The sequence below is a fragment of the Hyperolius riggenbachi genome, chromosome 11 (genome assembly GCF_040937935.1).
Source record: "Hyperolius riggenbachi isolate aHypRig1 chromosome 11, aHypRig1.pri, whole genome shotgun sequence".
NCBI lineage: Eukaryota > Metazoa > Chordata > Amphibia > Anura > Hyperoliidae > Hyperolius > Hyperolius riggenbachi.
Window position 1 is genome coordinate 14,537,333 of NC_090656.1, and position 15,395 is coordinate 14,552,727.

The 15,395-nt window shown below is 50.5% G+C and overlaps 1 protein-coding gene across 7 annotated transcripts in view; it reads left to right on the forward strand.

The window, feature by feature from the left end:
• Positions 1-15,395, forward strand: part of NFAT5 (nuclear factor of activated T cells 5) — a 182,225-nt gene that overhangs the window by 132,612 nt on the left and 34,218 nt on the right. For 6 of the 7 annotated variants that reach the window (XM_068260758.1, XM_068260757.1, XM_068260759.1 and 3 more), the window contains one exon: positions 3,727-3,798. The exons of the other annotated variant lie outside the window; for it this stretch is intronic. In XM_068260758.1, the coding sequence (XP_068116859.1) occupies positions 3,727-3,798 (72 nt within the window). The remainder of the gene's footprint in view (positions 1-3,726; positions 3,799-15,395) is intronic. 7 annotated transcript variants of the gene reach the window in all.

Below are 15,395 nucleotides of genomic sequence, written 5' to 3' on the forward strand. Positions count from 1 at the left end.
CTATGTCTGCCAGTGACCGAGCGGGGCCGAGCTAGCGCATAGGGAATCCACTCTTTGGGGGTCCAAGTGATGGGACAAGACTGTGGAGGAGGAGGGGTGAAGCCTCTTTAGAATACAGAGGCTTCACAATCCTGAGTGAGTACCCCTTAGGGTAACATACAATTTCCTTATGTTTTAGCACTGACACCACACATAAACATGTAGACAGTGTATTGGCCACTTACTTGTCCTGATATATCAGTTCCAGAACTTTACATCTGAGTTTCCATCCTCAGCCACTTACCACACACAGTATGAGTGGATCTTCCTCTGCCTGTTGCACAGGGAGACAAGGCTTCCAGGAGGGGGGGGGGAGTATGAGGCTGCACAGAGGGATAGCACATGCCTGGAAGGGGTTATTGCTACACAGGAGCTTATATGAGGCTGGGAAGGGGAGAGACTGACTGCACAGGGAGAATATTTACAGAAGAGTAGACATGATTGCAGAGAGGGCACTGTGTGGAGAGACCTATGTGTCTGAAGGGGGCATCCTTTGCTATGAAGCTTGGGAGGGAAAGCCATAATATCCACAAAGGACATATGAGGCCACTCAGGGGTGGGGGGGGGGGGGGGCAGGAGTCTCTAAGGGGGGGCAGGTAATACATGTCTACACTGGTTGATTTAGGAGGTTGGAAGGAGAAGGACATGGCTGCTCAGGAGAATATGAGGCTGGAGGGGGTAGGGGGGAAATATGACTATATATAGTAGATACTAGGGAGAGTGTCAGGGGTTTGGGGGGGGGCACAGAGGTGAGTTACCCAGGGGATGCAGGAGTCTCTAAGGGGGAACAGGGCATCATGATGGCTACACTGGTTCATGTAGGAGGTCGGAAAGGAGGAGGACATGGCTGCTCAGGAGAATATGAGGCTGTGTTGTGATCATGGCTGAACAGAGTGATATAAAAATAATGGACGGACAGATATAGCTTAGTAGGTGGATTCGAGGCTAGAAGGGGCGGACTTGGCTGTTAAGTTGCTCATGAGAGTGGAAGGAGGGGACATTGTAGTACAGGTAAGTATGAGGGTTGGAGTTGATGGGGGGGGGGGGGAATTGTACAGTGCATAACTGTGCAGGGGGATATATGACACTGGGAAAAAGTGGCTGCAAAGGGGAATGTGTAAAGCTTGAGGGGAAACCTAGGTGTATAGGAGGATAGGAGGCTGATGCGGTGGCCAGCCTGCCCAGGAGGATAGGAGGCTGAAGGGTGCATAGCTGAGCAGGTAGTTCAGAGACTGGTATTGTTTATGGTTGCATAAAGTTGCTAAGTGGGAGTAATGATTGTATAAGCCATTAAGGAACTACAAGTCCCACAATGCAGTGCAGAAGTCTGACAGCCACAGTCATGCCTCATAAAGGCAAATGCATCGTGGTACTTGTAGTTCAGTAACAGCTGGAGGGCTAAGTTTGCCCATGCCTGGTAAAGGTAGATATAAGGCTTAAGGGACAGGTCTAAGGTCCCTTGCACTTCGGCTTGAAGGAGGAAGTGCGCGTAGTGAGGCTTGCAACGCAACCAATAGGACGCCTGCAAGCTGTTTAGAGAGCAGGGAGGCTGATGGACTTATGGGTAACTAACCCCTTATCATCCAGCCACTCAGCTGCGGCAATTAAGCCTCATTTGAATCACGAGTAAGGACTCGTGATTACTCGTGAGCACATCCCTGGTTGTATAATGTGAAGCTTACCTGAGCAACGTACTTGTTGTTGTCAGTGGTCAGGCTTCAGCCTCTGTGCAGTGTGGTCAGTGGTCAGGCTTCAGCCTCTGTGCAGTGTGGTAAGCGGTCAGGCTTCAGCCTCTATGCAGTGTGGTCAGTGGTCAGGCTTCATCCTCTGTGCAGTGTGGTCAGTGGTCAGGCTTCAGCCTCTGTGCAGTGTGGTCAGGCTTCAGCCTCTGTGCAGTGTGGTCAGGCTTCAGCCTCTGTGCAGTGTGGTCAGTGGTCAGGCTTCAGCCTCTGTGCAGTGTGGTCAGGCTTCAGCCTCTGTGCAGTGTGGTCAGGCTTCAGCCTCTGTGCAGTGTGGTCAGTGGTCAGGCTTCAGCCTCTGTGCAGTGCGGTCACCGGTCAGGCTTTAGCCTCTGTGCAGTGCGGTCAGGCTGTAGCCTCTGTGCAGTGTGGTCTCCCCAGTCAGGCTTCAGCCTCTGAGCAGTGTTGTCAGCGATCAGGCTTCAGCCTCTGAGCAGTGTTTTCAGTGATCAGGCTTCAGCCTTTGAACAGTGTGGTGAGCAGGCTCTGTTTAATGTGGTCAGCGGTCAGACCTCAGCCTCTGTGCAGTGTAGTCATGCCTCAGCCTCTCTATGTTTTGGTCAGCAGTCAAGACTCCGATTCTGTATATTGTGGTCAGGATTTAACCTCTGTAAACAGAGTAGTCAGTCTCAAGCCTCCACATAAAGATTGCTTGTCAGTCAGGCCTCAGCCTCTGTACATAGCGTGGTCAGTTAACAAGACCCAGGCTCTGTATACAGAGTACCCCGAAATTAGACTCTAGACTGATGGTCAGTAGTCCGGCCTCGGTCTCTGTACATAGTATGGTCAGTAATCAGACCTCAGATTCAGAAGCTACGCCGAGTGTTGTCAGCAGTCAGGCTACAGCCTCTACACCCAGTGTTGTCAGCAGTCAGGCTTCATCCTCTACACCCAGTGTTGTCAGCAGTCAGGCTTCATCCTCTACACCCAGTGTTGTCAGCAGTCAGGCTTCAGCCTCTACACCGAGTGTTGTCAGCAGTCAGGCTTCAGCCTCTACACCGAGTGTTGTCAGCAGTCAGGCTTCAGCCTCTACACCGAGTGTTGTCAACAGTCAGGCTTCAGCCTCTACACCCAGTGTTGTCAGCAGTCAGGCTTCATCCTCTACACCCAGTGTTGTCAGCAGTCAGGCTTCATCCTCTACACCCAGTGTTGTCAGCAGTCAGGCTTCATCCTCTACACCCAGTGTTGTCAGCAGTCAGGCTTCAGCCTCTACACCCAGTGTTGTTAGCAGTCAGGCTTCATCCTCTACACCCAGTGTTGTCAGCAGTCAGGCTTCATCCTCTACACCGAGTGTTGTCAGCAGTCAGGCTTCATCCTCTACACCCAGTGTTGTCAGCAGTCAGGCTTCAGCCTCTACACCCAGTGTTGTCAGCAGTCAGGCTTCATCCTCTACACCCAGTGTTGTCAGCAGTCAGGCTTCAGCCTCTACACCGAGTGTTGTCAGCAGTCAGGCTTCAGCCTCTACACCGAGTGTTGTCAGCAGTCAGGCTTCAGCCTCTACACCGAGTGTTGTCAGCAGTCAGGCTTCAGCCTCTACACCGAGTGTTGTCAACAGTCAGGCTTCAGCCTCTACACCCAGTGTTGTCAGCAGTCAGGCTTCATCCTCTACACCCAGTGTTGTCAGCAGTCAGGCTTCATCCTCTACACCCAGTGTTGTCAGCAGTCAGGCTTCATCCTCTACACCCAGTGTTGTCAGCAGTCAGGCTTCAGCCTCTACACCCAGTGTTGTTAGCAGTCAGGCTTCATCCTCTACACCCAGTGTTGTCAGCAGTCAGGCTTCATCCTCTACACCGAGTGTTGTCAGCAGTCAGGCTTCATCCTCTACACCCAGTGTTGTCAGCAGTCAGGCTTCAGCCTCTACACCCGGAGTTGTCAGCAGTCAGGCTTCGGCCTTTGTGTGTGTATTTGGTCACAGCTGTGTCATTAACTCTTCCCCTTCCGTTGGCAGCCATTCCAAACCTCGTAAAGAAAGAGACTTCCAGCTCAGCACAGTCCTGTACTTTTGAAGAGTCTATGAAAGGTATTCATCAGCTTCCTCATGCAGCCTTCATATTGATTCAAAAGTCCACTGCAAGTGTTATGGCCACTGCTGTGATTGAGCAGCCCTTAAAGGAGTTATCAAGCAAAATGTCTATATATACATTACCCGGGGCTTTCTCCAGCCCCTTGCAGCCGGCATGTCCCTTGCAGCATCTCCCCTCACAGCCGCCAGCCCGGGGTCCTCGCCAGTGCAGAGGCTGACCTCAAGGTCGTCCTTACTGCGCCTGCATGAAGCGCCGCTGTCAATCAAGTCCACGTTGTCCGCAGTACACTGCGCCTGCACAGTACACTGCAGACAACGTGGACTTGATTGACAGCGGCGCAGGCGCAGTAGAGGATGTCAGCCTCTGCACCTGCGGGAACCCCGGGCCAGCGGCTGCGAATGGAGATGCTGCGTGGGACATGTCGGCTGCAAGGGGCTGGAGGAAGCCCCCAGTAAGTATATCATGGGATTGCACATTTTGCTTCATAACACCTTTAAAGGATACCTGAAGTGATAAGAATATGGACGCTGATATTGTTATTCCCTTTTGAAAAATGTCATCACTTTGGCTGTAATGTTGATCTTTTAGTTTCAGTAGGTTGTAACTCATACCTGGAACAAGCATGCGGCCATTGCAGTCAGAACATGCGATATAAACGCTGGTCTGGGTCAGTAACCCCAGGAGTATGAAAGCAGAGGAGCAGCCCAACAGCTGAGCAATTAGCAATCCTCCAGAGGGAGTCAGCAATGGCCTTTTCATAAACCTCTCTGACTGGGTTCCTCTTAAAGAGAACCCGAGGTGTGTTTAAAGAATGTTATCTGCATACAGAGGCTTGATCTGCCTATACAGCCCAGCCTCTGTTGCTATCCCAAACCCCCCTAAGGTCCCCCTGCACTCTGCAATCCCTCATAAATCACAGCCGTGCTGTGAGGCTCTGTTTACATCTGTAGTGTCAGTCTCAGCTGCTCCCCCGCCTCCTGCATAGCTCCGGTCCCTGCCCCCGTCCCTTCCCTCCAATCAGCAGGGAGGGAAGGGATGCAGGCGGGGACTGGAGTTCTGCAGAAGGCGGGGAGAGCAGCAGACTGACACTTTAGGGATAAACACAGCCAGCTCTGACAAGCTGTTTGTCAGCAGCATGGCTGTGATTTATGAGGGATTGCAGAGTGCAGGGGGACCTTAGGGGGGTTTGGGATAGCAACAGAGGCTGGGCTGTATAGGCAGATCCAGCCTCTGTATGCAGATAATATTCTTCAAACCCACCTCGGGTTCTCTTTAAACCATTAGCATCTTCAGTAGAGTTCTCTCGCTTGAGATGAGTACAATGCTTGTGACCTCAGTCGGCAGAACTTGTGCTTTAAATTCTTTGGAATGCTTTAATCTCTCTCTAGCAGAAAATATAGAAACTGAAAGAAGAAATCCTCTGCTATTGTCTTACACTGCCCTCCAGTGACACATCGCCATGAATACACATTACAGCAGTACTAATTAGAAGCAAGAAAATGTAACAAATAAAGAAATAAAAAAAGGGGGGGGTAAAATAAATTGGCCTGAAGCACTTGCTAGTCTCTAAATAAATTGGGTGCTAAAGTGTTAAAGGGAACATGAGCAGTCATACTTACCTTGTGGCTCTAGTAGTTGCTATTGGAACAGACAAGTGGATCAGAATGTTCAGTCTTCATTGTGTGCTTGTTCCAGATCTGAGATTTTTTTAGCCATAGGATTAGGATGACAAGTCACTGAAAACATGTTGCATTCTTCTATCAAGCCAATAAGCTTGTAAGTTTGGATAGGTGGTCGATCTGTGATACTCAAACTGAGATATTTGACATTTATTTGCATTTTTGCAGCACCTTCCTTTGCGTAGCTGTTTGTCGGTGGCAACAGAATGACATCACAAGGTGTCGGACTATATTAGTCTCTTATCCTTGTTACATTGTAGTAAATATTCTGCACCCGGGCTGTGCAGGGGCGGAGCTTTAGAGGAACAGCCCCATGTGACCGGACGGGTGATTGTGAGAGCCCTCCTACTACTAATCTGCCCTTCCTCTGATGCAGGGGTCCATCCTTCAGTTTAGGTGTATTTGTTTCTACACTGGTTATGAGTGTGAAGAGCATGATGGCCACACTTGTGTTATCACCCTTGTGAGATGGGCCCCCAGCCATGAAGGGTACCAAGGAGAGGCAAGGGAAGGGTGTGAGCATTGGGGGAGCCGTATCAAAGTCTTGCGGGGGGCCCCCATGAATCGTAGTTATGCCACAGGGGCTGTGCTAGTCCACGTTTCAGTCCCTACTTGTATAGAGGATTGTCATGTGGTTTGTAGGCACTCCGAATCTACGAATATGCAATCCTGACCATTGGGAAAGAAATGATCCATGCATGTAATCTGTGCTCACTACAGACTGCTGCAAGTGGCTCCCTCTCATGGAGCTAAGTATATGGCAAGAGGCTGAAATCCTGCCTAAAGTCCATGAGAAAATGCAAGCCAAGCAGACTCTGCTTAGACTTGACTTAGAGACACTGAAGCGGAAAAAAATGATGATATAATGATTTGTATGTGTAGTACAGCTAAGAAATAAAACATTAGGAGCAGAGACATAAGTCTAATGTTGTTTCCAGTACAGGAAGAGTTAAGAAGCTCCAATTGTCATCTATGAAAATAAGCCATTGAGCTCCACGACTTTCAAAGTCGCAGAGAGCTCTGTCTTCTGAAGCTAATTATCTCAACTGTCAGTCACTGTATTTTATTTTTCTCTGCAGAGGACAGGTCAATAGTTCACTAGCCTGCTCTGTAAAATCATTTAGAATGCTGAGTAGTGTGTAAAATGCAAATATTAGAGAATGATGCAATGCTATAAAAACACTATATAATTGAAAATAAAAATATGATAATATTTTCTTTGCTGCTAATGTTCTAGTAAATATACGTACTACACAACTAATCCATTATATCATAATTTTTTTTTCGCTTCAGTGTCTCTTTAGGTGGCCACACACCATACAATTTATCTGTTCAATTCAAGAATAGCAATCAGTTTTTCTGGCTGATTGTACCAGTTCAATAATCTGACCAATGTACCACACACCTATGTTTAATTTTTTGCCAATCATGAATAAAATAATTGAAAGCTCAGAAAAAAATTGATTGGAACTGTACATCAGGTAATTGATAATCCATCACACACCATACAATTATTGATAAAGTTGGTCTGAAATTTCCAACATGTCCAATCTCCAAAAATCGAAAAAAAAAACGAAACAGGAAATTGGATCAGATTTATTGATTGAAAACAAAGAAAAGCTCTCGATTTTTCAGGACAACGATTGAAATTATGAAATTGGTGAACAATTGGATCTTTTAATTGTATGGTTTGAGGCCACTTTGAGACCTAACTGTTGTTCAGCATGTTTTCCTGGGGCCCATGGTCTCAATTCTGGACTGTATTATAATAATTTTTTTTATTTTTATAGCTCTAACACAGGGGTCCCCAAACGTTTTGGGTCAAGGGCCGGGTCAACTTACTTCAGACTGCTGGGGGGCGGAGTATACATAAAATGATGTAGAAGTCTTTGCGGGCCAGACAGTGAAGCATACCCAATTGGACAACAGTGTCACCTGATGAGGAATTTGATTGGAAACCAGCGACATTACTGCTTTCTGGCTTCATTCTTTATGCGAACCACCAATATTTAAAGAAGTAGCTGACCGCATCTATAATACATTTTGTGTGTGGGGGGCCGGTAAATAAGCCTCAGGGGGCCACATTCGGCCCGCGGGCCTTAGTTTGAGGACCACTGCTCTAACATCTTGCGTAGCGCTGTACAGAGCACAAAACCAATAGTGGGCAGCACAGATACATGAGACACCTAAAACTCTGTACAATCAGTACATCCAGCAATACAAGTACATACACGGTTGATGTGTGGTGTGAGACATCACCAATACTGTTACATATTCATATGATAAATTACAGCAGAGGGAGGAGGTCCCTGCCCTTGCAAGCTTACAATCTAGAGGGTAGTGGGGGTGGAAACAATAGGGAAGGAGACACAGGAGTCAGCAGATGAGGCAGTGAGCCCCCATTGTAACCTACAGAAAATGATAGGCTGGCCTGAACAGGGGTGTTTTGAAAGTACGTTTAAAGGTTTCCAGGCTCTGAGTATGACGGACAGGCTGAGGGAGCGGGTTCCAAAGGAGAAGTGACGCTCGTGAGAAGTCCTGGATGTGGGAGTGAGAGGAGGGGACCAAGCTAGAGGATAAAAGGGTCTCCTGGGAGGAGCGAAGGTTCCGGATGGATGGTATCTAGAAATTAGTGAGAAGATGTATGCAGTTGACAATTTATGTAGAGCTTTGTATGATCGCATGAGGAGTTTAAGCGGGATCCGTTTGGTAATTGGCAACCAATGGACAGACTGGCAGAGTGGAGCTGCCTCAGAGGAGCAGCAGGAGAGATGGGTGAGGCAGGCAGCCAGGGCCGGTTCTCTCATGAAGCAAGGTGAAACATTTACATCAGGCATGTAGTGTAGTGGGGGTGTCTCAGCACCTTGCAGGGAAAAAAATATAGGAGACAAATACGGGAGCCCAATAGTGTAGTATATTAGTATGCAATTGAAAAAAGAAATTTCAATAAATTACTACTCACAAAAGGAGGTTGCAAGGGCAACCAACCGTAGGAAGCAGGTGGAGACCATAAACCCGACTCCACTCGGGGTAGTCCCAGCCGGGACCTGGATGTGGTCGCTCTCCTTGAAAAAGTAGGGACAGGTGTCCACTGTGGGGCACCCACAGGTGGTCTGTCACCACCCCTCAAACACAGATTGTTTGGGGGTATAGCTATGCACAATTGAAGGTAAAGAGGCGCCCTGGTTGAAATAAAAGCATCTAAAAACAGCTTAAAATCGAGGAAATAATATGAGGTGGCTTACCTCAATAACGAAATCCTTGTATATGGCAAAAGATTTTTATTTAGCACAGGCAACGCGTTTCGCGGGTCCAAGCCCGCTTCATCAGGCCAATAAAAGTGCCAAATGAACAAGTCGATATGGCAAAGGGAGCCTCAGGCTCCCTTTGCCATATCGACTTGTTCATTTGGCACTTTTATTGGCCTGATGAAGCGGGCTTGGACCCGCGAAACGCGTTGCCTGTGCTAAATAAAAATCTTTTGCCATATACAAGGATTTCGTTATTGAGGTAAGCCACCTCATATTATTTCCTCGATTTTAAGCTGTTTTTAGATGCTTTTATTTCAACCAGGGCGCCTCTTTACCTTCAATTTACATCAGGCGGCAGAGATTACAGGGGCAGCATGTTTGTACTGTGCTTACACTAACAGCAGGCAGTCAGAGTAGGAGAAGCGAGAGGAGAGCGAGGTGAAGAGGTCATCATTGGGGAAAAGCAGCTTGTTGTGCTGTGTGAGGAGTCTGACAGTGAGCGAGGAGGGGGAGGCAGGAGATCATCATTGGGGAAAAGCAGCTTGTTGTGCTGTGTGAGGAGTCTGGCAGTGAGTGAGGAGGGGGGAGGCAGAGGAGCATCATTGGGGAAAAGCAGCTTGTTGTGCTGTGTGAGGAGTCTGACAGTGAGTGAGGAGGGGGAGGCAGGAGATCATCATTGTGGAAAAGAAGCTTGTTGTGCTGTGTGAGGAGTCTGACAGTGAGTGAGGAGGGGGGGGGGGGCAGGAGAGCAGCATTGGGGAGGAGCAGCTTGTTGTGCTGTGTGAGGAGTGTGACAGTGAGTGAGGAGGGGGGGGGGGGGGCAGGAGAGCATCATTGGGGAAAAGCAGCTTGTTGTGCTGTGTGAGGAGTCTGACAGTGAGTGAGGAGGGGGAGGCAGGAGATCATCATTGTGGAAAAGAAGCTTGTTGTGCTGTGTGAGGAGTCTGGCAGTGAGTGAGGAGGGAGGAGGCAGGAGAGCAGCAGTGTTTTATTTGACTTGCACAGCAGAAGGGAGGAGGTGGCACCGCTGTCCTGACTGAGGAGGAATGGAGAGGCTGAGGGTGAGCAGTTTGTTTGTCACAGACTCCCAGCCAGCCAGTGTGCTATTGTGTTGAGCTGCAGCATGTCATGTGAGAACATTAAATGAAGCAGAGCAAATTGTCAGGTGCTGTGCGATCATTCTAAGTCGGGGGGAGGGGCACATCCTCAAAAGTATGCCTCAGCCAACAAAAAGTCTAGAACCGCCCCTGCAGGCAGCAGTGTTCAGTAGGGGCTGGAGCGGTGCCAGTCTGGTTGTAGGTGGAATGCACTGAGTTGAGCTGCTCAGTATTATCAGTGCTTTGAATGTTGCTCTCAGCATTTTCTGACCTCCAGGCAGGAGAATGTGGAATGCTTTGGCACCAGCACCCGTATAAATTAACAAGATTGCTGTTTTTATGGCTACTATTGTATACCTGTGTAATCTTCTGCAGCCCTTTACAGTGATAGTTCATAAACTATGCAGGGTTTACGTGGATAAACCACCATGTGCAACAAGATAGAGCTTTGATTTGTTTCATCACTGCGGATCAAGATTGTGGCCCAGCCTGGGTTCAGCCTTGTGTGTCTGCTGTGTCAGTTAGTGAAGAATGGAAAGATCGGCACACCATAAATAGTATTATCAGGCTCTGTTTTACAGATATTGCTGTCTGTGCTGGTCTGAAGATGCTGGCAGGCCAGAGATAATGGCAAGTCTACTGTTTGCAGACCAACATTTTATATTTGTGGATAATTTGAGGGCACCATACACAATCAGTGTTGCCAGGCGGGGATTTGGACCCTATCCCTTGGGTGGCATTGCATGGCCGAGGTTGTACAGTTGCTGGCTTGCAAGTTAGACATGTGTTCTGTTCTATTGGGTGGGGCAGAGTGGTTTCGGGAGTGATGTCATGCAGAGGGCTGGGGAAGTGAGTAGAACAGTTCTCTTGAATGTCACTCTGGCGAAGTGAACTGCAGGGACAGACCACTGTATGAGCAGTTGAAAGGGGTCCATGGCGCTGGATTTTCGGCAGGGGCACCCTTATCAACCACCTCGGCTGAGTTTCATCTAGCGTGTTGAGGTAATTTTACCCATGGTAGGCACTGAAAAAGAGGGGCATTCAGTGGAAGAAGTAACAGAGAGGAGTAGCCACTGGGGCAAGTGACAAAAAATAGCAGCCAGCAGAGGGAGTCAGAGGGGAGAAATCAGCAGAGGGAGTAACAGAGGAGATTAGAGAACAGCCAGGGGAGGGAGAGACAGAGAACAGCCATTGGAGGGAGTGACAGAGGGGCGCAGCCAATGGCGGGAGTGGCAGAGGAACGCAGCCAATGGCAGGAGTGACAGAGGGTAGGGGCCAGTGGAGGGTATGACAGAGCGGAGTAGCCAGCAGAGGGAGTCAGAGGGGAGAAGTGAGCAGAGGGAGTAACAGAGGAGATTATAGAGAACAGCCAGGGGAAGGAGAGATAGAGAACAGCCATTGGAGGGAGTGACAGAGGGGCGCAGCCAATGGCGGCAGTGACAGAGGGTAGGGGCCAGTGGAGGGTAGGGGAGGGGAGTAGCCAGCAGAGTGAGTGATGGAACAAAGCCAGCAGAGGGTGTGGCAGAGGGGTGCAGCCAGCAGAGGGGTGCAGCCAGCAAAGGGTGTGGCAGAGGGGTGCAGCCAGCAGAAAAAGTGACAGAGGGGAGCAGCCAGCAGAGGGAGTGACTGAGGGGAGCAGCCAGCAGAGGGAGTAACAGAGGGGAGCAGCCAGCAGAGGGTGTGACAGAGGGTGGCAGCCAGTGGAAGGTGTGACAGAGGAGAGCAGCCAGCAGAGGGTGTGACAGAGGGTGGCAGCCAGCAGAAGGAGTGACAGAGGGGAGCAGCCAGCAGAGGGTGTGACAGAGGGGCGCAGCCAGTGGAAGGTGTGACAGAGGGGCGCAGCCAGCAGAGGGAGTGACAGAGGGGCGCAGCCAGCAGAGGGAGTGACAGAGGGGCGCAGCCAGCAGAGGGAGTGACAGAGGGGAGCAGCCAGCAGAGGGAGTGACAGAGGGGAGCAGCCAGCAGAGGGAGTGACAGAGGGGAGCAGCCAGCAGAGGGAGTGACAGAGGGGAGCAGCCAGCAGAGGGAGTGACAGAGGGGCGCAGCCAGCAGAGGGAGTGACAGAGGGGCGCAGCCAGCAGAGGAAGTGACAGAGGGGCGCAGCCAGCAGAGGAAGTGACAGAGGGGCACAGCTAGCAGAGGGGCGCAGCCAGCAGAGGGTGTGATGGAGGGGCGCAGCCAGCAGAGGGTGTGATGGAGGGGCGCAGCCAGCAGAGGGAGTGACAGAGGGGCGCAGCCAGCAGAGGGAGTGACAGAGGGGAGCAGCCAGCAGAGGGAGTGACAGAGGGGAGCAGCCAGCAGAGGGAGTGACAGAGGGGAGCAGCCAGCCGAGGGAGTGACAGAGGGGAGCAGCCAGCAGAGGGAGTAGAGGGAGTGACAGAGGGGTGCAGCCAGCAGAGGGAGTGACAGAGGGGCGCAGCCAGTAGAGGGAGTGACAGAGGGGCGCAGTCAGTAGAGGGAGTGACAGAGGGGCGCAGCCAGTAGAGGGAGTGACAGAGGGGCGCAGCCAGTAGAGGGAGTGACAGAGGGGAGCAGCCAGCAGAGGGAGTGACAGAGGGGCGCAGCCAGCAGAGGGAGTGACAGAGGGGAGCAGCCAGCAGAGGGAGTGACAGAGGGGAGCAGCCAGCAGAGGGAGTGACAGAGGGGAGCAGCCAGCAGAGGGAGTGACAGAGGGGCGCAGCCAGCAGAGGGTGTGACAGAGGGGAGCAGCCAGCAGAGGGTGTGACAGAGGGGCGCAGCCAGCAGAGGGAGTGACAGAGGGGCGCAGCCAGCAGAGGGAGTGACAGAGGGGCGCAGCCAGCAGAGGGAGTGACAGAGGGGCGCAGCCAGCAGAGGGAGTGACAGAGGGGCGCAGCCAGTAGAGGGAGTGACAGAGGGGAGCAGCCAGCAGAGGGAGTGACAGAGGGGCGCAGCCAGCAGAGGGAGTGACAGAGGGGCGCAGCCAGTAGAGGGAGTGACAGAGGGGCGCAGCCAGCAGAGGGAGTGACAGAGGGGCGCAGCCAGCAGAGGGAGTGACAGAGGGGCGCAGCCAGTAGAGGGAGTGACAGAGGGGAGCAGCCAGCAGAGGGAGTGACAGAGGGGCGCAGCCAGCAGAGGGAGTGACAGAGGGGAGCAGCCAGCAGAGGGAGTGACAGAGGGGAGCAGCCAGCAGAGGGAGTGACAGAGGGGAGCAGCCAGCAGAGGGAGTGACAGAGGGGCGCAGCCAGCAGAGGGTGTGACAGAGGGGAGCAGCCAGCAGAGGGAGTGACAGAGGGGAGCAGCCAGCAGAGGGTGTGACAGAGGGGTGCAGCCAGCAGAGGGAGTGACAGAGGGGCGCAGCCAGCAGAGGGAGTGACAGAGGGGCGCAGCCAGCAGAGGGAGTGACAGAGGGGCACAGCCAGCAGAGGGAGTGACAGAGGGGCGCAGCCAATGGAGGCAGTGACAGAGGGGAGCAGCCAGCAGAGGGAGTGACAGAGGGGCGCAGCCAATGGAGGGAGTGAAGCAATATTGGAGTCTACTATCTTGGTTCAGGATGGAGTCCTCTGAGCATTTTTCCTCTATAGCAGACATGACCCCTTTTTAACTTTACACTGTACCTGCAGAAATGACAGTGTGATAGGCACACAAAACTTGCAGGATGTGTGAAACTGGGGGCTGCGTATTCACTTCCACCACTCTGGAAACAGACATTACCAAGTAATATAAAAAGGTAGTGCATTTCCACCCCTAAGTATTCCAGCGCTACAGATTCAAACAGACAAAATGGGATCGCCGCTGATTACAGCATTTCTCTAGACTTCAGATTGCGGTGTTATTGGTCGTAGGCCCACAGATGTTTGTATACGGTGTGCCTCTGAGGAAGCGGCCTTTGGCCGTGAAACACGTGTCAGGCAGTCTTTTTATGTGAATTGGAGGTCTGGCTTTGTATCTACACGTCTTGTCCGCAATTTGAAGATATTATAAACGAAGAATAAATAAGAGAACGTTGGTTCTAAGAAAACCCCATTTTTTTTGTCTTTTTTAATCTGTAGTGCTCACAGACATTACCAGCTGATATTTAGTTGAGCAAGAAAACTTATTGAAAGAATGCAGTTTGTTAGATTTTAGTCAGGGAACCTAAAGCGAGAGGGAATTGGAGGCTGCTAAATTCCTTTTAGGGCTCTTTCACACTACAGCCCTCTATAGGACTCAGAGCCTTCCCTCTCCTTGGGTAAGTATCTGTCTCATTTTTTTAAATGCGGTTCCCATTCACTTTAATGTCATGTCCTTAGTGCTGCCTCTGCCTGAGCTGCCTATCCTGCTGTTCTTCATAGACGTTTGCTGTCATTTGCTTGCGATCAGTAGAAAGCACATGGATCTCAGTCTCCCGGGAGGTAACTGATCATGTGATGTGAGAGTCAGCGGGGTTATCTTAGAACATGAAGGGGCCCCAGCATAGGCGGGCAATAAGCGGCTGCTTAAGCTGTTTACAGCCAGTCCCCTCTGGGCTCCTCCAGCGTGACTGTTGTTTGTGTGATCAGATTTGCATTGCCTTTCTCCCAGGATGAAGCTATGGAATGCAGGCCTGTGAATGGGGGACGTAATGGAGTTGACTTGTGACTTTGAATAAAGGGGAGACGCAGAACAGAGAGGACAAATAGCTCGCAGTAATGCCTTGAACACACAAGAGCCGCTGGGAATGTTGAGGCCCATAGAATGTGCAGTGCCCAGGTGACGGGCGATCTGTTGTCCCCGTCCAGCTGCCGAGGTATTTGGCTGGGCCAGGCAGCCGTAAAACAAGCCAGTGTTTGTGGTCCGCTCAGAATAGCGAGACAGAGAGAGAGAGACCTCTGCCAGAAAACTCCTGTGCGCAATTCTCCTAAAATGACTTTGAAGACCTCAGAGCCGCTTAGAAACGGTTCCTGCTTTTCCTGTTACAGACAGCCAAGGAAATAAGAGATGCCTCAGAATTTCCTCAAATTAATAAATAGGACTGAGACCTTAAAGGATACCTGAAGTGACATGTGACATGATGAGATAGACATGGGTATGTACAGTGCCTAGCACACAAATAACTAGGCTGTGTTCCTTTTACTCTTTCTCTGCCTGAAAGCGTTAAATATCAGGTATGTAAGTGGCTGACTCAGTCCTGACTCAGACAGGAAGTGACTACAGTGTGACCCTCACTGATAAGAAATTCCAACTATAAAACACTTTCCTAGCAGAAAATGGCTTCTGAGAGCAAGAAAGGTAAAAAATGGGAATTTCTTATCAGTGGGGGTCACACTGTAGTCACTTCCTGTCTGAGTCGGGACTGAGTCAGCCACTTACCTGATATTTAACTCTTTCAGGTAGAGAAAGAAAAAAAGGAACACAGCATAGTTATTTGTGTGCTTGGCACTGTACATACACATGTCTATCTCATCATGTCACATGTCAGTTCGGGTATCCTATAAAGGACCACTATCGCGAAAAAAGTAGGCACTTAAAATCTGATCGAATCGACAGATTTTGGGCCAGTCTATCTCCTCATGGGGGATTCTCAGGGTTTTCTTTGTTTTCAACAGCATTTCCTGAACAGCAGTTGCAAAGTCTAACTGACAAAATA